This window comes from Xyrauchen texanus, chromosome 4 (assembly GCF_025860055.1).
Source record: "Xyrauchen texanus isolate HMW12.3.18 chromosome 4, RBS_HiC_50CHRs, whole genome shotgun sequence".
In the NCBI taxonomy this organism is placed as follows: Eukaryota; Metazoa; Chordata; class Actinopteri; order Cypriniformes; family Catostomidae; genus Xyrauchen; species Xyrauchen texanus.
The window spans coordinates 14,325,763-14,346,708 of record NC_068279.1 but is presented as its reverse complement, the minus strand read 5'-3'; the positions used below and the strand labels follow the sequence as shown (position 1 = coordinate 14,346,708).

Below are 20,946 nucleotides of genomic sequence, written 5' to 3'. Positions count from 1 at the left end.
GTTCCTAATAATCATTTAGGTGAGTGTATGTTGTCAACTACCTAACTAATGCTGCAAAAAGATGAGCTGCCAGTTGAGACAGATTGGATGGCTGTTTGTCCTCCAGTGCATTGCGTCCTGGTATGAGAATCTGTAGCTCTTCAGGTTGAGAAGTGTTTCAGTTGTTTATTCTGATAAAAGTCTTTAAACGCATCTTACGCTCTGTTGCCTTCTCCCCTCTCTAAGGTATAACTGCACCTCAGGCTAGCATGTGCCCAATACGAGAGTGAAACACAGAGCTGGAAGACCCCCTACACACACACACACACACATCTTTTAGTCTGCCGGTCTGGAGATGCAGTGCTCAGTCAGATGGCAGTGGTGGAGAGATCAGAGTGCATTGCAATGGGCGCCCTGCCCCTCCAAAACACATCTGCTTATTGAGAACTCGCCACAGGACACTAGAGAGAAGAAAAGAGCAGCTGAATAGTAAAAGGATGTTTTCACTGTTGTGGAGGATCCTGTTGCAGTTGTTGCTGGTTTGGTGGATGTTTGAAGGGGTTGTGAGGTGAGTTTTTCCACTGCTGTGCCATAATTTTGTACTGGTAGTGCTTCATTACAGTAAAACACTTGTAGATGCTGCTTTTGAAGAATAAAATATGGGTTTGTATTATGTTTGTGTGTATAATGGTGTGTAAAATGGCTCTAATGACCTGTTCTTTTACTAATGTTGAAATATCCATGTACAGTTCTAGTAGGGTATGTTTGTGCATCAGGTTTTGGAATGTTGAGGGAACCAAATGCCAACCGATTGTCCCCACAAAGGAAATTACTTAACAAACATCCTAAAAAAATTTGGTTTAGGTGCAGTGTTAGGGGATTAAATAAAAAATTAAAATTATATCCATAACTACTATAAAAAATAATAGTTAATATAATAGAAGTCAAAAAGTCCCAACCATAATAGACAAACAAATGAGCTTGACATCCTTGTGCTGTTTGTGTGTTTAGCAGTTCAGTAACCTTCATGGGTGAAAAGTTGATTTTAATCCCAGAGAATGTTCTTATGTTTATTGTGTGTTTGTTAGCTTTATGGTTCTGGGTCTGTGAAGTGTGAGGCTGACACAGAGAGACAGCTCTGTCTGAAGTCATTTTCATTGTAACTGTGGTAATGTTCATTCACATATGAGATTTAAAAATTTTTTGCCCTACCTAGAACAACTCAATTCTCCAGAATGACAATATGGGGTGCAAACACTGACCTGAGCATGCATTCATTGTGTGTCTTATTTTGATTCTCCATTTGCTTTGGAGTTTAGACATTCAAAAATCAGATTTGACAGTTCTGCTCACAAACAGACAGGAAAAGTGAAGAGGAACTGGACCAGACAATTTCTTTAATTGATTTAATTTATGATTTAAAATGAAGGAGTTATGGTGTTTGAGAGATGTGTGAGTGAGAATAGCATTCTGTATTTTTTTTTTATGTTACACTTTTACCTAACTTATACTTTAAGAAATATTAATACATGCAACGACCCACAAATAGGCCCAGGCCAGTAGAGATGTCACAACTCTCTCTGTTTTACTAGAGTCACACATAGATGGTAGACAGGGACATTGTCCAGGAGAAGGGGGTGCTAGTAAAATACAAAGATGGGACAGAAATTCAAATGGCCCGATTTAGGCTTAAAAGGTTTCAATTATTCATTATTACTCACCTTTCAGCAAAATTTTGAATAATGTTAACTGTTCTCTTCCCTATATAATGAAAATGAATGAGGACTGAGACTATCAGTCCCTTGCATTCTGCCTAACATCTCATTTTGTGTTCCACACAAGAAAAAAATTCATACTGGTTTGAAACAACATGAGGTTAAATAAATGATGATATCATTTTACACTTCAGTATTTCTTTAGTGACCAGATTACCTAACATTGTTATTTCAAATTGATATACATTCTTCCCAAAGCATTCAATCAAAACTGGAACATTATTGATACAAATGATGACTGGTGAACATTAAAATGAACAATAGACGACAATAGATCAAAATGTATAGAGTACAGACCTATTCATAAATAACATGCACTCATATACTGTATACACAAATTATTAAAATATGATAATCTGTTTGGTGGATGAGTCAAGATCAGTTGTTTCTGAGGTGTATTGTCTGTCTCTCTCAGGTGTGTGTTTAGTAAGGAGCTAAAATCGCCCAGCAGTAGGGTGAAGCCCATGTCACCATCTGATTTCTTGGATAAACTTATGGGGAAAACATCTGGATATGATGCTCGAATCAGACCCAAATTTAAAGGTATGCGTTCCACACTAAACTGCTTTAGTGTAACTTCTGTTCAATGAATAGTTCACACGAATGTGAAAATTCAGTCTTTTTTTACTCACTCTCTTGTCATTTGAAACCCGTATGACGTTTGACGTTCTTCTGTAAAGTACGAAAGTTTTAGCCAAGATGTCCTGTATTTTAGGCATAATTATTGTCCCGTATTTTAGCGGGCAGCCAAATGTCCCCTATTGAAGGCTTTGTGTCCTGTATTGAAGCAGAAAAATGCTCAAAGGGTACCAGGCCCCCTGTCCTGTATTGAAGCGCTCAAATTGCTAAAGTGTCCCATATTCACGTGATACAGTCACATTGCATTGTCATGGCTCGCAACTGGTATGGGTTACCACACCTTAGTGCATCTCTTTGTGTGGGTAAAGCCAATATCTTTATTATTGTTAAATATGTTTGCTCTGCTTTGGCTGCCCCGTGACAACCCCAATTATATTCACCCTTTGCTATATTGAAAGCACTATGACTAAACATTATATGATGTTTACCTTGTGAATTTCATATATTTGTTTCATGTACAGTAATTTAAAATCAGATGATTGCAACACACTCCAAAAAAGTTGGGACAGTCGAATGTTTACCTCTGTGAAAAATCACCATTTCTTCTAATAACACTTATTAAGCATTTAGGCACTGCAGACAAGTTTAAGTTTAAAAAGTGGAATTTTCCCCCATTCATCCATTGTGCAGGTCTTCAGCAGCACAATTGTACAGGGTCTTTGTTGCCGTATTGTACACTTCATAATGCGCCACATATTCTTAATTGGAGATGGTCAGGACTACAGGCAGGCCAAACTTTCACCTACACACTCTGCTTATTCAGCCAGTATGTGGTTTGAAGTTGTCCTGTTGAAAATGCCAGGACATCCCAGGAAAAGATGGTGCTGGATGGCAGTATATGCTGCTCCAAAATTTGTACATATCTGTCTGCATTAATGGTGTTCTCACAGATGTGTGAGTTACCCAAGCCATGGGCACTGACACACCACAGGCCCATACAGACACTGTCTATTGGACCTGATGCTGATAACAGCTTGGATGGTCCTTTTGAAATTATTTGAAATGGGAACTCATCTGACAAGAAAATACGGTTCCACTATTCTACTTCCCATCTAGGATGAGACCGAGCCCAGAGAAGTCAGCAGTGCTTCTGGACAGTGTTGATGTAGGGCTTCTGCTTTGCACAGTAAAGTCTTAACTTGCATCTGTGGATGCAGCAGTGAATGGTGCTGACTAACAAAAGTTTACTAAAGTTATCCCAAGCCCATGATGAATGATGTTTTTTAAGACAGTGAGGGATCAGAGATCACGCGCATTCAGAAGTGGTTTTCGTCTTGCCCTTACGCACAGAGATTTGACCAGGTTCCTTGAATCTTTTAACTATATTGTGCAATGTAGAGGGTAAAATGCTCAAAATCCTTTACATTTTTCTTCGGGAACATTGTTCTCAAAGTGCTGGATACTTTGCTGAAGAATCTGTTGGCAAAGTCTCAAATGATCCTTGCTCTTGAAGGACTGGCAGTTTTTGGAGGCTCCCTAAACAGTATGGAGTACTATGACACGATTGCCTCACATGTTTAACATCTCCTGTTTCACATCGCTTTGTTATTTTAACTTGTCAAATTGTTATTAGTCTTAAATTGCCTGTCTCAACTTTTTTAGAGCATGTTGCAATCATCTGATTTGAAATTACTGTACATTTTCAAACAACAATGTAATTCACAATGAAAAACATCATATAATGTGTAGTTGTAGTGTTTTCAATATTGCAAAAGGTGAATTTAATTTACAAATCAATCCTTTTAGTTTTTATTAGCATTTTTCATACTGCCCCAACTTTTTTGGAATTGAAAAAAAAAAAAAATCACTTGCTTTGAATGGCCCTGCAGAGCTGATATATTCTTCTAAATACAATCTTCAATTGTGTTCTGCAGAAGAAAGAAAAACACACATCTGGCATGGCACAAGTGTGAGAAAATGATGAGAGAATGTACATTTTTGAGGGAACTATTCCATTTAAACCACCTACAAATGTGGTAAGGAAAATCTGATTTCATTTTGTCCTGTTCAGGCTACATAAACCTAAACTGATTTGAGTCAGATTGAGTCTTTTGCTTCTGCAAAGATTCAAACCTGGTGTGTGGAGATCAGTTACCAGATGTGTGAGAATCAAATGTCACCAAAGTCATTTGCGAATCACATGGGTTTTGGCTGAGAAAATAATTTATTTTGGGTATTTTTATTTTTATTTGTTGCTATCTTAACAATTTTACAAAGTAAAGAGTCACAAATGATATTTACAAATGGTCTGTTTTACCACTGTGGTTTTAAAAAAGTAATCTGCTTTTAATGACACTAGCAAAGCTCTGTTATTCTGGAATTGCCTTCTGCTGAATCCTGCTTTAGGATAAACACTTCTGGAACTCTTGTACTTCTCATTATCCTCTCCATTCATTCTCACTGTTTTCTGTTACTATATTGTGATATTTTGGTTATTCTCAAACAATATATATCACCACAGAACAAAAGTAAAAACTGTAGCAGCGTAACAATCAAATGTTCATAGATTGTTTTGACTAAACAAGATGACAGAACTTAAGAGAATTTCAGCCCCATACGGTGATGAGGATGATTTCAGAAACATGGACGATATGGCTGCTCACTGTAGAGTTCCCTCTGTAAAAAATTGTCATCATCATATCTACGAAGGGCAGTTTCTCAGTTGGCGGCAGGGCCATTTCTTTTTCCTCGCTGTCTTCCTGAGTGCGTGTTAACCTACAGACCTAAATCACTCCCTCTCTTTCACTGGTCTTCTCTAGCTTATGTTTAAAAAGGAAAGTTCACCCAAAAATGAAAATCCTATCATTATTTACTCACCTTTATTTTGTTCCAAACACATATGCTGATATTTTTTTCTTTGGTACACAAAATAAATGGGAAGAATCTTCATGCAGATTTGTCCTTTACATTGACTGTTGTATGAAACACACACACACACACACACACACACACACACACACACACACACACACAAAACATCTAGAATTATAAAGGTAGGCCATATGTTCCAAGTCTTCTGAAGACAAATGATATATTTGTGTTAGAAACAGATAAAAAACAGATAAAATTGGACTGAATGATGCATTCACGAATTGAACTGATCTGGTTCTTGAGATCAACACACTCCTGTTATGCAGTCACAGAATTTCTCGAGTTAATGACTCAATGGAGGATTATGAGTGAATAATGTGAATAAATAAATGATGAGTGAATGATTTCAGTAAATGCATTTAAATTTTGATTTGTTTTTTATTTATTTTTTGAGCTTAAAGGAATAGTTGACCCAAAAATGTAAATTCTCTCATTATTTACTCCCCCTCATGCCATCCCAGATGTGTGTGACTTTCTTTCTTCTGCAGAACACAAATTTAGATTTTTAGAAGAATATTTTGGAGCATAAAAATCTGTTCTACATCTCAGAGATGTTGCTGAAGTGCGTGTGATAGGATGTCCCCTCTGATCAGCTATAAATATCTCTGATGTCATTAACGTTAAATAAATAAGTACCACAATCAAATATTTACTGCAGATATTTCGCAGCATAGCAGTGCTGTGAAAACATATAAGATAAATCAACATAGCCATCTGTAGAACCCATTTAAATGTAAGTAAATTAAATGGGGTATTTCACAGTTGTCTGGTTTGCTAAGTGTTTTTCTTTTTTTCTCTCACACACTTGCTCATGAAAATGCTTCATTTTAAACCATCACTTGTAAATTGATTTAACAGCCTTTGAAATCCTCTAGTATATTGTCATGGAAACTATTGCAATTCCCTGTAAGAGTTTTTTTCTTCTTCTTCTTTTTTTCTAGAAACTACAGCTGCCACAGCATGTCAATTCTGCTTCAGTTGTTTATCTAATCTAATAATGTAAATTCGGTGGTCACAAATGATAATTTTTCCAATATTGTATTTTTTCATGGTGTGCATGAGTCACATTTGGCTTTTTGATTCTGTTTGTCCTCTAATAATGTGTGACAGAGAAAATGTGTGTGTTTCTTTTTTCTGTGTGAAAGGCTGCTAGATGCTAGAACATTTCGTCCATGAATGCAGTGTGTCAGTATGTGTGTGTGTGTGTGTGTGTGTGTGTGTGTGTGTGTGTGTGTGTGTGTGTATTTGTCAGATAGAAAGTATTGTTGATGTTTTTTTATGATGTTCTTTTTTCAGGTCCTCCTGTAAATGTCACCTGCAACATATTCATCAACAGCTTCGGCTCCATCACAGAGACAACCATGGTACACACAGACACACACACACACACACACACACACACACACACACGTTGCTGCGGCTATCCTTATGAGGACTCTCCATAGACATAATGATTTTTATACTGTACGAACTATATAGATTGTATCCCCTAAACCTAACCCTCACAAAAAACTTTCTGTATTTTTACATTTTCCAAAAAAACATTACTTAGTATGTTTTTTAAGCAATTTTAATAATGGGGACACTACAAATGTCCTCATAAACCACATTTATAGCATAATACCCTTGTAATTAAATGTTACCATTCACTTTCGTTTTTTTTTTTTCATTCAGCGAGAGTAAATGATGTCTGAGGCGTGTGTTCCTAACATTCTGCCTAACATTTCCTTTTGTGTTCCAAGCAGAGATGTGTATGACTGTGAATATCATCTGATTCTCAGGACTATCGGCTGAACGTTTTTCTACGGCAGCAGTGGAATGACCCAAGGCTGGCTTATAAAGAGTATCCAGATGATTCCCTGGATCTGGACCCATCCATGCTGGACTCCATCTGGAAGCCAGACTTGTTCTTTGCCAATGAGAAAGGCGCCAACTTCCATGAGGTCACCACTGACAACAAACTGCTGAGGATTTTCCAGAATGGAAACGTGCTATACAGCATCAGGTGCAATGTTGCCCCCTGGAGCTTTCTTAAGCCATTGCAAACTATTAAAGAAATGTACTGTATGACATTTCCTCTACTGTGGAACACAAAAGGAGATGTTCACACAGCTTTTGAAATTAAGCCCAAGGGGCTTCAGTCTGTTTCTCTCTGGATACTTAAACTGTTTTTATTTTTTTGGGGGAAGTCTGCAAACCCTGGTTACTGTATGCTTTTGCTGTATGGAAAACAGTGTGAACATTCTTCTTGTTTTGTATTCCACAGAGGAGAGAAAGTCATATGACTTTGAAAGGGTGAGTAAATGTACATTTCCTTAACTGTAGAAAAACTTTGAAATGTTTTGGTGAACTATCCCTTTAATTAGAAATGTAAGAGCTCTCTCTCTATCTCTCTCTCTCTGTCACTCACAGACTAACTCTGATTCTGTCGTGTCCTATGGATCTGAAAAATTTTCCAATGGACATACAGACCTGCACTATGCAGTTAGAAAGCTGTAAGATTTAACATTTTGACCTAATCAATTGTTTTCTTTCATTTTCTATTCTCATTTCTCTTTTAGCTGCCCATTATTCTCTATCTCTCTCTTTTCTCTCTCTGTAGTTGGCTATACTATGAATGATCTGATATTTCAGTGGTTGGATGAAGGCCCAGTGCAAGTGGCTGATGACCTTATGCTGCCCCAGTTTGTCCTGAAGGAGGAAAAAGATCTGGGATACTGTACAAAACACTACAACACTGGTACAGCGCTAAACTCTGCAGTACTACACTTCAACATCAGTACGGCACTAAGTGCACTCCAAGTCTGTACTTAGTACAACATAGCGCTGTTGCAAATCCACTATTATTATTTATATGTTTTTGCAGTGAAACATTTAATAAGTAACCTGACTTGGGGGCCTAGCTCAGCGAGTATTGACGCTGACTAATCGCGCCACCATGAGGACCTACTGAGTAGTGGGAATCCCAGCTATATTTGTTTACAATTTGTATCTTTTGCTGCTTATCATGAGTGTGTGTTTCACCCAGGTAAGTTCACTTGTATAGAAGTGAAGTTTCATCTGGAAAGGCAGATGGGTTACTACCTGATCCAGGTGTACATCCCCAGCCTTCTAACAGTTATCCTGTCATGGGTCTCTTTCTGGATCAACATGGATGCTGCCCCGGCCCGTGTAGGTCTAGGCATCACTACAGTTCTCACTGTGACAACACAGAGCTCTGGATCCAGAGCATCACTGCCTAAGGTGGGTGAGAGGAAGCAAAGCAGTCCGTCCATCCATCCATCCATCCATCCATCCATCCATCCATCCATCCATCCATCCATCCATCCATCCATCCATCCATTCCTCCATCCATCTGGTATCAGTAACTGTTGATTTGCCTAAAATAATGTTTCCATTTCAATACAAGTTAAACAACCATTTACCACATCAATAATTTTGACTCGTCCCTTATATTATATTATAACATTTACTCTGGTGCAATGCCTTAGACATCCAAAGTGCATTACTGTACAGACATTTTGACTTTTGATAAAACTTAACTGGTATTGAACTCGGAACATTCCTTTAGTGAGTGTTATATGGACAAACGTGTGTGTATTTGCATACAGGTGTCCTATGTGAAGGCCATTGATATCTGGATGGCAGTGTGCTTGCTATTTGTCTTTGCGGCTTTGCTGGAGTATGCGGCTGTTAACTTTGTCTCTCGGCAACACAAAGAATTCTTCAGACTCAGGAGAAAACTGCGGGAGGAACAACGCTGCAGAGCTGTGAGTGGCCATCAGAAACTATCCTCTGTCATGTACACACATGCATTCATGCCCTAAAGAGACTGTACACCCACTGTGTCCTTTTGATCTTTCATGAGAGCAGCTTGCTGGCCCCCTCCAGAACAGAGACAAGGGAAGGTCAGTGATGCCATAAAGGATGGTATAACGTGATCTCATAAATATTATACTGGACTGACAGAATAATAGTATTCTTTCCACACAACTGTAAGGCAACATGAATGGAGAAAAACTGACAGCTGCACAATTTGCAGCTGCACAATTTAATACCTTGAAACGGTCCCATTATAGTTAAATTTTAGTAAATACTCAGATTTTTTTATACATAGGCCTTATTGATATTTTCAGTATTTCCTGAAGGCCATTTAGTTTTGTGTTGTTATACTCTGTGACAGTGGCTGTCATGACAAAGCCTGTCAAGAACATGTGCGGGTCACATTTCCCCCCCAAATCACATGAAAATCTTTTATATAATATCTAATGTTTTGTATTAAGAAAATGATTTTGGTCCTATTTTAGGAGCATTATCATGACAAATTAATACACTTGCCTGCCATTCTCATTACTGTTATGCATCAGGATGAACAAATAAATTGTAAATAAAAATTCAGCATAAATTATAGTGAGTACTGTACTGTGATAACTGTGAGTACAGTGGACACTGCTCTGCCATAAAGTGCACAATGAATAAACATTACACCATCCTGTCCTTTTCTATTCCTCCTCCATCTTCCCTCCATTGCCTAGCAGGACAGGATGCGTATGCAGTATCAGCGAGGCAGTGTATATGTATGTGTGTGTGTGTGTGTGTGTGTGTGTGTGTGTGTCCCAGTGGGTGAGTTGGTGGTGCTGTGCCCCCTCGCTTGTCTAAGGGTTGCCGTTAGGCATGTAATATGCAAACATACATACACACTTCTGAACTCAGGCTTTTAGGCGCATGCACTGTATATTCAAAAACACACAACCCAATGTGCATGAGTACATAAATATGGAAACACACACACACACACACACACACACAGTTTGGTTCTAGATGGCACAGCGCAGTAGGTCATCTGATCTTATGTACACTAACACGACCTGTACACTAAGTGATTTAGCACAAGCACTCGAAACACCTAACTGACCAGATCCCATACTGAAAAAAAGCTTTTCCCCAAGAAAATAATACGCTGTCACTGTTGATTTTGCACACATATTCAGATATATATTGAAGATATCACTAAGAATATGTAACCTGGAAATCAAAAGGGAAAACTTAAGAAAGTACAAAGGAGTGTAAGAAGGCTGGTCCAAAAAGGAACATAAAGCTGAAAGAGCAGCTGAAGCCAACAAAAAAATGTTATATAAAAAGAAAAAAACAAACAAAAAAATGGAATAAGGGAGACCGGGGCTCATTGTCAAATGTGGAAGTTGTCACAAGGGCTATATTTCAGTAACTATGTATAAAAATGATATATAAAAATTACAAAACTATTTAATGTGAAATAGCTCTTGGGTAAACAAGGGAACACAATAAAACCTGGCATACATTCAGTCAAGGTACAACTATACAATTAAGGTTGATTGTACATTTTAAAAATGTTCTGAAGTTTGTTCTCAGGACAATGATTTTAATTTTTTAGGTTCAAAAATCTTTTTGGCACATTTTTATTGTACCCCACTATTTTGTTGCCAAGATGTAAGGTGTGTGCTTATATAGAAACTGACTTTCAAAAATAAAACTATGCTGAGAAATAATAAGTGGAGTGAAAAGTGTGACAACTAGCCCCAGCCTCCCCTATAATAGATACAATTTTTTCCACATAGGAACATTAATCTTAGAGTCAAATGAGTTGTTAAACACTAAATGGTTCAGAGTGGAATTTGCTGGTGTGAGAACATGTCCTCGCTGGCTTAGTTATGTCTTGACAAATTAGAGGTCTTACAGCAAAAATGTGCATGCTCACTGGAGATTTGTAATAAGGTACATTGTGACCCGGTTTCAGATTAAGTTAGTATGCATGATTACAGAGAGACCAGTCTGTTGAGGGAAGATAATCTATTATTGTTTAAATAAATTGTCTTTTTGTTGTGTTCAGGCCTCTGGTCAGACTGGAATCACGGAGACAAAAAACAAAAGCAACAACGTCATAGGGAGCACTCCATGCAGAAATGCACAATGCCAAGGCCAATGTTGCGCTTGTTCACAGGTACACACACACTATAACATATAACATATATTTAAGCAATTTTATACAATCACGGTTGTATTAAATAGCAGGCAAAACTGTGATTACCTGCCATTAGCCACTTAAACATACACTGATATGAGTAAAAAACTGTTCTTGAAACACTTATGCATTCAGGAAAAACATGGATAAACTTACTGGGATTTTTCCAAAATCCCTAAACAAAGTCAAAAATTCTTAAAGGCATACTCAGTAATTTTTTCCCAGTTAACATGTTTTATTCCTTAAGAAATTAATTGTAATTTGAAACACATGTATAAAATCATGACCACTCATACGAGATGAGGACACTTCATGTCAGAAACCTTACACATGGAGCAGGGGTGCCCAAATGGTGGCTGCCATTTTAGAATCACATGACAGGTTGAATACAACTCGCTTAATCTCAGTTACCATTTTGTTATTGGATACTTTCACTATTGGATTAAATTAATCATGGTTGTTGATTGTGAACTTCTACAATGGCATTTGTAACTGAAAACTATTGATTTAAAATGATGATGCATCCACACCATTAGGTGTCACTTTAAGTCCAAGATGATACAATCAAAAAGTTACTGAGGGCACCTTTATATGTATCTCCCCTACAGCATTTAAAGTTACATCAGCATTTAAGTTACATCAAATTCTTTTGTGCATGTGAGTCAGTCCACTCTGCAGCCTTCTTTGGCTGCTCTTAGGCAGCTATTTTCTATGTAAACCAGCACCATATAAGTACAGCTCCAACTTACCTGAAAGGGGAAAAACCGAATTTCCAAAACGGTTGGTCAAGATTATGAAGAACATATATCAGCAGCAAAACTGATGTCATAAATTGTGCTTCTTTACCTTAGATTACACTAAAAACCATAGGTTACTTATTCTGTAACCCCTGTTCTCTGAAACATCGAGTGGAGAGATGAGATGATGAAAGAGAACAACAATTTTCCCAACTTGTCTAGATAATGCGCATGCTTGTTCTTGAGTTGACTGACAGTCAATGTCTGTTTCGAAAAATGTGAATTGCTCTTTTACCTGTAAGGTGGGACTTCCTTTTCTATATCTGTTGGGCGTTCCAATTTCTCCAATTCATTTCAGAAGGCCATCCTTTAGAACTGTTCTGACCTAGTGTGCTATGACTTTTCTAACTGATCGGACTTTCCCATAGTGTGCGATCAAAAAATCCAAAGACTTGCATTGACAGAATGTTATAGTGGGCCAAGACTTTTCAAACTCCAATTGTCAAAAAATTCCGGGAACAAGTGGGTAAAAAGATGTCCACGGGTCACGTCAGATCCTTTGTTTAGTTAATCAGAAGACTTTCTACCTACCAACCATAAAAACTCTCATGGTCAGATGGTGAAATGCTAAGCGAGATCCCCGCCCTCCATCTGCTCCAATACAATTGTCTTCAATTGTGTGTGTGCTCTTTGGAGTGCAGAGGCGTGGCTAATTAAACAGCTATGGTCTGGTGGAAGTTCCAGATCGGCTAAAATCACTTACAGTCAGCACCTTTAGTCTGCTTAAATTTTACCTGTCTTTCTCCCTCTCATTCTTGACAAACTTTACCTGTAGTTTTGTTTATTCTTGCTCCAGCAACTAAAATAGTTCCAAAGGAAGTCAAAGCAGGATCATATTAGAGATTATATTAGAGGACCGGACTAACTGTTGTATAATTACACATAAGCACATGTATTCACAGTTCAGAAACTATGTTGAGAAAATTGTGTTCTTTTTTTATCTTCAGGAAGAGCAGTTAACCTCGCAGAATCAAGACTTGCTCTTCATAAGTTACGGGATGGACATCTGTCTTTCTGGGGATGGGCCTCTTTCTGAGGCTGCTGCCATGTTTGGGGGTCTGCCCCCTGGCCACATGCTGTTTGATATCCGCTGGCGCTTTGTGGAACGAGCAAAACGGATCGACACCATCTCACGAGCCGTCTTTCCTCTCAGTTTCCTCGTTTTCAACGTGTTCTACTGGTTTACGTACAAAGTGCTTAGACGTGAGGACATTCACCCTGCCCTGCGACCTTGAGATTATGTGACCCTAATTTTGACCATTGTGTGGTCAAAATTAGGGTCCAGAGTTTTCCTGCCCCTGTCAAGGACATTTGGTCTTAGAAAAGGCAAAGGTGCAATATACATTCTCTCTCTCTCTGCATGAGTGATCTTATATGCATGTGTCTAAGACCACATACATTTTACAAAGAGGCTTTGTGGACCTTTATTCTGTATGTAGAATGACTGAATCACTCTGGCCTTTGGTCTCCTGAGATGCAAGCACACTCTTGCTGCGCAATAAAAAAGTAGCAGGCCAGAGTTCGGGTGGAAAATTACAGAATAGTTTACTAGATACAACAAATTTTCTATTTTGGTTTAGTATTTTTTTTTTTTTTAAAGCATTTTGATTTAGCTCTGAGAACATGTGTTCCTGTCTGTGTGGTTAAAAATAAATAAATTGTATTAAAAATGTTCTGCCTTGTTGAATAGACAGTTCACCCAAATGTCATCATTTACTCAACCACACATTGTTCCATTCAAGGAAAGTGAATAGTGACTGAGATAATCACTCTGCCTATTTTGATGTCATGTGAAAGGGTTATTTAAAAAAAATATGGCAAGGTCATTCAAGACATTTTTAAGCAAGTCAGTCCAATTGGCAGCAATCCTGGTAACAGCCCCAGGCAGCTGTTTTCTAGTCATGCATGTCCAGCTCTAATCAACTTGAATGGCAGGGGTTCCCACACTTTTGACCAATTCATTTCCATGTAATTTCTACTGGATAAGTAATTTTGTAAATATTTTATAGCATTCCAAATGAGCAATCTTTAGGCAATTAAATATTCCAAAGCTCAGAAATATTCACCATAAAAATTTGAATGATTTAAGCTTTTATTAATTTCCATGAATCATCCACGCATGGAAACTACAATTTAAAAATTTCACGATACATGATCCCCACCATTTTTTGGCGAAAGCTTTTCCATGACGTAAAATTGCAAACGGACAAAAAAAAAAAAAAAAAAAAAATCATATTAATTCTGATTAGCTAATTAATAATTTAGACTGAGTTGTGAACTATTTCGACCAAATAACTTTAGAACTAACTCGCTCACAATTCCGAGATCAATGAAATTTCTGTAACCCTTGCTAGTTTGTGAGTCACACTTGTAGTCTTCGCTGGTCAAAAATGACCCGAGCATTCATGTGTAATATTTTACTTTTTTTTTTTTCTCCAAGATATGTAAAAACACAAATTTTACTAATGTACAAACATTTAAGTTGTGCATTTTATGGTATTTAGACCTTATTTAGCTCTTTTACCAAGTTACACCATTCATTTTCATATAAAATAAGCACATTTTCAATTAAATAAAAACCTTAATTTCAGGAAATTGAAAAAGTGTCAAAACATCACAATTTGTCATGCATTTGGGGTCTCTGGTGACATCTGCTGGAATAATAATAAAAAACCATGAAATAACAACTATGGCTAATAGATGGCTTCAGTGGTCTATGCATTGGCTGATCACTGTTGAAACAAACGTAATTTCTCGATATTATCACAAGTTAAGCATTGACTATTTATTTAGACATTATAAAAAACGATTATTTGCCAAATTGTAGCATTTTTTTCTAAACCAGTTGTTTAAGTGTAAGATTTTGCAATGATCCTCCAATATGCTGTCAAACCTGACCATGCTGCCATAGTCAAATCTGACTGTGTTACAAAGAAAAATTAGAGTAATTATTTTGTTACCGGTCTTTTTTTTTCAAATATCATTCCATCATAAAATTTGTCACACATGTGTCAGACTCAAGACATCAACCTGTGGTTTGTTTGGTATATATAGACAGGCTTGTCTACACCAATTGCACTCAAGAAAAAAAAAAAAAAGCTCTTAAACACTACATGAGCGTTAAACAAAAACAATATTTAGCTAATTAAATATTTTAGAACGAAAAAAAAATAAAAAAAATAGATATACATTCACTATGAAAATGCTAAATTCATTGACTTTTCCAGGCCTGGAACGTCATTTTAGAATTCTGTGACATTTTGTTTTCCATGACCATGACCCTCAATGAAATCAAGAAAGACTGAAATCTCCAGAACCCTTTGCAAAGCTTGTGTTTAAATAAAGTGCAAATCAATCAAGTATTTTTTTAGGTTGATCTAAAGCCAATACAGATGCACCAGTGTAAGCAAAAAGATCAAACGATGCCTTCGCCAATAATTCACGTGGCTCTTTTAAAAGGCTGAGCTTTTCATTCAGCTGTCATAATTATTTCTCAATTATGCAATGACTAGGATGTCTCCTTGTATTTCTCTCTTGACTTCACACACTAATTCTTAGTAAGAGTCCAAGTAAAGATCTGGCTTACAATGTGGGATATGTAATATACTTAAACCCAAACCACAGTATAAGATGCAGAACACTTACTTTTACAGCAAATCTGTTAAGTATTTATGAAGCAAAAGTTGCTATGTCAGTCACCTATGGTGCACTTTGCATGTGGGACTTCATTTAAAAACACTGATGCTCAATAAAAAGGCATAGTCAGCATTACTGTATACAACTTTTATTGACAGATGGTAAACCAGAGAAGCAGCCAATGGCCCAGCTCAGAACTGAATGACCTGGCCCTGTAAAAGATAGAGGGAACAGAAATTAAGACATGTTAAGTCTTGCGGTTACACAATTTTTTATGGTTCTGGCCTAGTGAAGAAACTCTCTGCCACTCATTATACATGTGTTGTACGTCACATTTTAACACCCATTCTCATGTACCAAATGACATCTCAATGCATAAACACACCAACTCAGATTGTGAATTAGATAAATGCACAACCTAAAACATTCCCTCGTCTACACTTTCAGAAATAAGATATTAACCTAATCAAATGTTCCAAACAGTACCAACAATAAACATGGTTTAACTGCTTGGGACAATTCTTGTAAACTGAACTCAAAGTTAGACACTGAAAGGCAATTGATGACTAACCGACTCTACAAATAATCCCAAATGGTCATTTTAAAATAACCCAAGATCAACAAATTACATTTGATTGGACTACCCCAACTGAATGTGTCCCTCCATGACACTTTGCCCTGTGTAATTCAAGAGTAATGTTCAAGAGTGTGTCAGTCTGCGTGTATGATTTTACATCTGATAGAAAAATACAATCCTAGGTTTGTCATAACAAATGTTATGATTGGTCAGCTGATGCCTGTTACTCTCACCTTTCTCTTCTTGTCTCCTCCCAGCTCAAAGTGTTTACATCTCTTAATGGCCAACATCCTTTTTGAGCGACAGTTGGGCTCCACACACTCCAGCCTCAGCACGATCTTCTTTGTGGTTTTAGCCTAAAGCAAAAGAACGGTTACATTTGATATTTAAACAGAAATGGTGGTGCTACAAACAGAAAATTCAAGGTCGATCCCAATCACCTATATTTTAACCCTGTGATCATACAAAACCAATCTGATTACCAATATTTATTTTTAAAGTGCCCATTACCACACTTTTGCAAGTGATTTGCTGTAGTTTTTTTGTTAATGCCCCACACTGTAAAGTTACATACTATTTATTAATTGTTAATTAAATGCTAACATTTATTTGAACCTTTAAGTTCTGTTGTCACCATCAATGATCATTGTGACATACTGGCAACCAGTAAACACAATGACAGCATCACATACAGAAGAGATGCATTTAAAATATGAAATATATCCACTACAAACACCAAAACAGCTTCAGTAAGAAATCATTGTATCTACAGGGTTCCCGCTCTTTTCAACTGATACATTTCCATTACTTGAAAGCTTAATTCCATGTCCAAAGATTTAGTGACCTGAAACTACATAATACCAAACTTGTAAAAAAAAAAACACATCATTGTTTGATAAAAGTTCAACTGAAAACATTGAATTTTAAGTGTAATTCATACAAATATTTTGCATGAGAATGGGTGGGGATTAGGGGGCTTTCACACTTGGTTCGATTGCTTGGACTGCACCAGAGTTTATTTCCTACCCCATCCTCCTGCTGGTCTCTCTGTTCACATCATATTATTTGGGTCCGAACCACAGTCCGAATTAGTCATTAACGTGAGTACAAGCGGCAGCTGTTTAAAACTGTAACTAGGCAACGACTCAAGACATCAGCTTCAATGTGTTTAAGTATTCATCTCTTTAGATTTACCACCAGAACTTTACATGCACAGAACGACACTTGTTTTTGTCTCCTGCAGATGCATTGCATGTGCAATAGAGTGATGAATTAGCATTCGTAAAGGAATAGTTCACTCAAATATGGAAATTCTCATTCATTTATCCTGATGCCAACCCAGATGACTGTCATCAGCAGAACACAAATTAAGATATTTAGAAAAAAGGTTGTAGCTATGTAGTTACTTATAATGCAAATAAATGGCACACATAAGGGTGCTGGCTGTTTGATGGTCCAAAAGGCATATTTAGGCAGCACAAAAGTAATCCACTCAACTCCAGTCGATCAATGAATGTCTTCTGAAGCAAATTGATAGGTTGGTGTAAGAGACCAATCGATAATTTATTTTAAAATTAATTCCTGCCAGCAGTTGACACAACAGTGACACAAGTATTTCTGCTGCATTTGTGTGTTATTGGAATTTTCCTACTTCCCATTCTGAAGTGGTAATTACAAGTACATTGTGTTCATGTGCATTGTTGGAAAGGACAGTAAACATGGACGATGCCAAGGTCATTCTTTTATATTTCTTGAGGAACTCTTATTTTGAGACCATAATACATATAAATCAGTTAGCTTGCTGACAATAATGGAATTTGTAATTTTTATTTTTTTGTGTAAATTTACAACATGCATAGAATAGTTGCTGATATACATAAATTAATTTGAGCAAAATGGCAAGCACTAGCAATTAGCTGTATTTAGAAAAATGAACAAAACCTGTCATTCACTACAAAAACTGTACTCTCCTCCACCATGTTGAAAGTTTAGGACTCCTCCCATCTCTGCAACTCTGGTATCATGTAGAATTCAGAGTTTCCCACTTGAATTTACAACTTAACTGGGTCATTCATGTGCTCAGAATTCGTAATTATGATATTCCGAGTCCACTTGAAGGGTTTCATGCGAGAAGTCAGAAGCGTGCTTTGTAAACAACAGAGGAACGAACGGCATGTGAAGTTAATTTCAAACAGCAATACAGCGCTGGGTGGAAGTAACAAAGTTAAAAAAACATTCTTATAAATGCATTTATAACACCAACCTGTATTTGTTTCACAAGACATTAATTGGTCAACTGGAGTCATGTGGATTACTTTTATGCTGACTAAATATGCCTTTTTGACCATCAAATAGCCAGCAGCTTGATGGCACTCATATAATTACATTATAAGGACCTACAGAGCTTCAACATTTTTCTAAAAATCTTAATTTGTGTTCTGCTGAAGACATCAGAAAGTCATTCACAACTGTGATGGCATGAGGATAAGTGAGAATTTTCATTTTTGGGTGAACTAATCCTTTAAATTTACAGTTCACCATGATCAGATATCAAGATTGTCATGCTTTCACTATAAATCTGACAACTCTTGCTGTTGTCCATTTGGTATACCACTTACCTTTTTTCTGAAAATAGGCTTTGTCTGTCCTCCATAACCACTTTGCTTTCTGTCGTAACGCCTCTTTCCTGGAAGGAAAAGATACAGACACACATGTACATTTAATCAATCCGTCAGTGATGTCAGGGCCACAACTTTGTTTATGCGGTTGATGAACTCACCCTGGGCGTACAGAGAGTCTTTACCCTTCTTGTACTGGGTCACTTTATGAGGCTGGTGCTTCTTGCATTTCTTGCAGTAGGTCCTGCGGGTTTTCGGCACGTTCACCTACAAATACACATTGTATATCTATGATCTTATGAAGCTAGTCATGAGTTCACAACACGAATAGCGCTCGAGCTTATGTTAGCGTTACTGCTTTTCTCTAAACAAACTCAATATACAGATAACACAGAAGAGCTGCACTGTGACAATTAAGTTCATCTATATAAAATACAGATGAGATAGCTAGTGTTTTGTCAACTTCACATTCCATTCAAATGCGGCTACTACGCAAAAATATACACGACAGCGCAAACCGACACTAATCACTTAATATATAATGTAATTGACCCCATAAAACATTTTATGTGATGCCCAGTGCGTATATATTTACATTATACCATTTGGTACGCACTAAGTTGTTCAGAAATTGAGGATTACAACAGATTTTCAATAAAACAGCACAGGACAGTATAACACACCATTGTAGGGCTCGTGACGCAGGAGCAAAGAGGAAGTGTAGACGTCACTCAGTGACAGTTATTACCGGGTCGCGCTGTTTGCATTTGCGCGATGCTGCCACCTAGTGGTCGAAATGAAATCTATTTCTGCAGTTTATGTACACAGTAATTACGGCAGGAAATAATAGGCTAGAACAGGGGTCGGGAACCTGTGGCTCTTTGTTAAAAATCAAGTGGCTTCAGGTGTCTCACCATTAACCAACACATGATCTTTTAAAACTTTCTAGACATAATTTTCCAACTGAAAGTGTAAGTCAATGACAGTTTCCTTTCTTCTGAATTTGTCAAATGCTACTCCTAGTGAAAAGGTTTGAAATAAACACCCGCCGAATGCGGATTTTTCATGCAGAGTATTTTGCTGATGTACCAGCCACTGTGAAAGTCGACCATTAAGACTTCTCAGAGTTACATATTACAAGAAATTAAACACAAAGATATGAGTTTGATGAATGGCAGATGTATTTATATTTTAAAGAACAGACGAAAGAAAAGCCGCAGATGCGCGTCTGATTTGATTTGTGTGGGCAGTGGGCTCTGCTGTTCATAAGTGCAATGAAAGCTTTTCCTAGACACGCACGTGCATAGAGTTCTGGGCCTCGTTTCCCAATGACTATTGAATTTAGCTGTTAAGAGCATTTTCTATGAGCGATTTTATGACGTTTGTTGTTTTTTTGTGCACTCAGGGTGTGCAACTAAATCCCGCCACCCGCAAAATGCGACGAGGCTGAATCCAGTTCATGAGTTCCTCGTCCAAATGTATTTCATACACAAGTAATTTTGTTCATCTATGCAACAGGTGGGTGACTTGTAAGACGTCTCGAGTGACACATGACAAGAAATGCTGTAAGTTAAAAAGACACTCTTAAACAAACACACTTTATTCTATTTTTAAGAAAAGTCGTCAGTGCTCCTGTGTGATTCTCTGTTTGTTCAGAAGTGTGCAAGGGGACCCTGTCTTGTGGAGCAAGCCCATGTAAAGAGTTATCACTCCTTTTTATCTGTTTCATTAAACTGAAAACTGTTTGGAAGAATAATGTAGTCTATGAGAGTGCTGCAAATGATCCCCGATCATCTTGTGAGGTAGGGCCTAATGCGAGTTTAGTTCGCTCTTACACATTGTGAATGCATCTCTGCAGGTTCAGTAATGTATACAGGTATATTTTTATTAAAGAAACAAAGACGAACATTATTAAATCAAAGTAATACAAGACATGTTCACCTTGAACCTAAAATTTAGTTCTATTTTCTTTTATTTAGGTAGCATCAACTTTATTACCAAAATGCAATACAAACACATTTGATAAGAACACAGATTTGGCAGTATTTTTAGG

At 37.3% G+C, this 20,946-nt stretch overlaps 2 protein-coding genes across 2 annotated transcripts; one reads left to right on the top strand and one right to left on the bottom strand.

The window, feature by feature from the left end:
• The first annotated feature begins 422 nt into the window (after positions 1–422).
• Positions 423–13,696, top strand: LOC127643135 (glycine receptor subunit alpha-4-like). Its single transcript, XM_052125724.1, has 10 exons — positions 423–547; positions 2,170–2,297; positions 6,561–6,628; positions 7,046–7,269; positions 7,677–7,759; positions 7,867–8,004; positions 8,293–8,507; positions 8,876–9,034; positions 11,134–11,244; positions 13,010–13,696. The coding sequence occupies exons 1-10, from the start codon at positions 477–479 to the stop codon at positions 13,295–13,297; spliced, it is 1,485 nt and encodes a 494-aa protein (XP_051981684.1). The 5' UTR covers positions 423–476; the 3' UTR covers positions 13,298–13,696.
• Positions 13,697–15,830: 2,134 nt separating this feature from the next.
• LOC127643141 (60S ribosomal protein L36a) lies at positions 15,831–19,637 on the bottom strand. The gene is made up of 5 exons (XM_052125731.1): positions 19,577–19,637; positions 19,055–19,160; positions 18,894–18,961; positions 16,509–16,631; positions 15,831–15,910 (listed from the first exon to the last, which is right to left on the bottom strand). Exons 1-5 carry the CDS (start codon positions 19,577–19,579, stop codon positions 15,890–15,892), a joined length of 321 nt encoding a protein of 106 aa, XP_051981691.1. The 5' UTR covers positions 19,580–19,637; the 3' UTR covers positions 15,831–15,889.
• Positions 19,638–20,946: the final 1,309 nt, after the last annotated feature.

Excerpts from the sequence above, each read along its gene's own strand:
- LOC127643135 (XM_052125724.1), top strand. The coding sequence starts at position 477 with ATGTTTTCACTGTTGTGGAGGATCCTGTTGCAGTTGTTGCTGGTTTGG. Across the intron at positions 8,005-8,292 it reads TACAAAACACTACAACACTG|GTAAGTTCACTTGTATAGAA; the intron begins GTACAGCGCTAA and ends TGTTTCACCCAG. Across the intron at positions 11,245-13,009 it reads AATGTTGCGCTTGTTCACAG|GAAGAGCAGTTAACCTCGCA; the intron begins GTACACACACAC and ends TTTTATCTTCAG.
- LOC127643141 (XM_052125731.1), bottom strand. Across the intron at positions 18,962-19,054 it reads AGACTCTCTGTACGCCCAGG|GAAAGAGGCGTTACGACAGA; the intron begins GTGAGTTCATCA and ends TTTTCCTTCCAG. Across the intron at positions 16,632-18,893 it reads AGCCTATTTTCAGAAAAAAG|GCTAAAACCACAAAGAAGAT; the intron begins GTAAGTGGTATA and ends CTTTTGCTTTAG.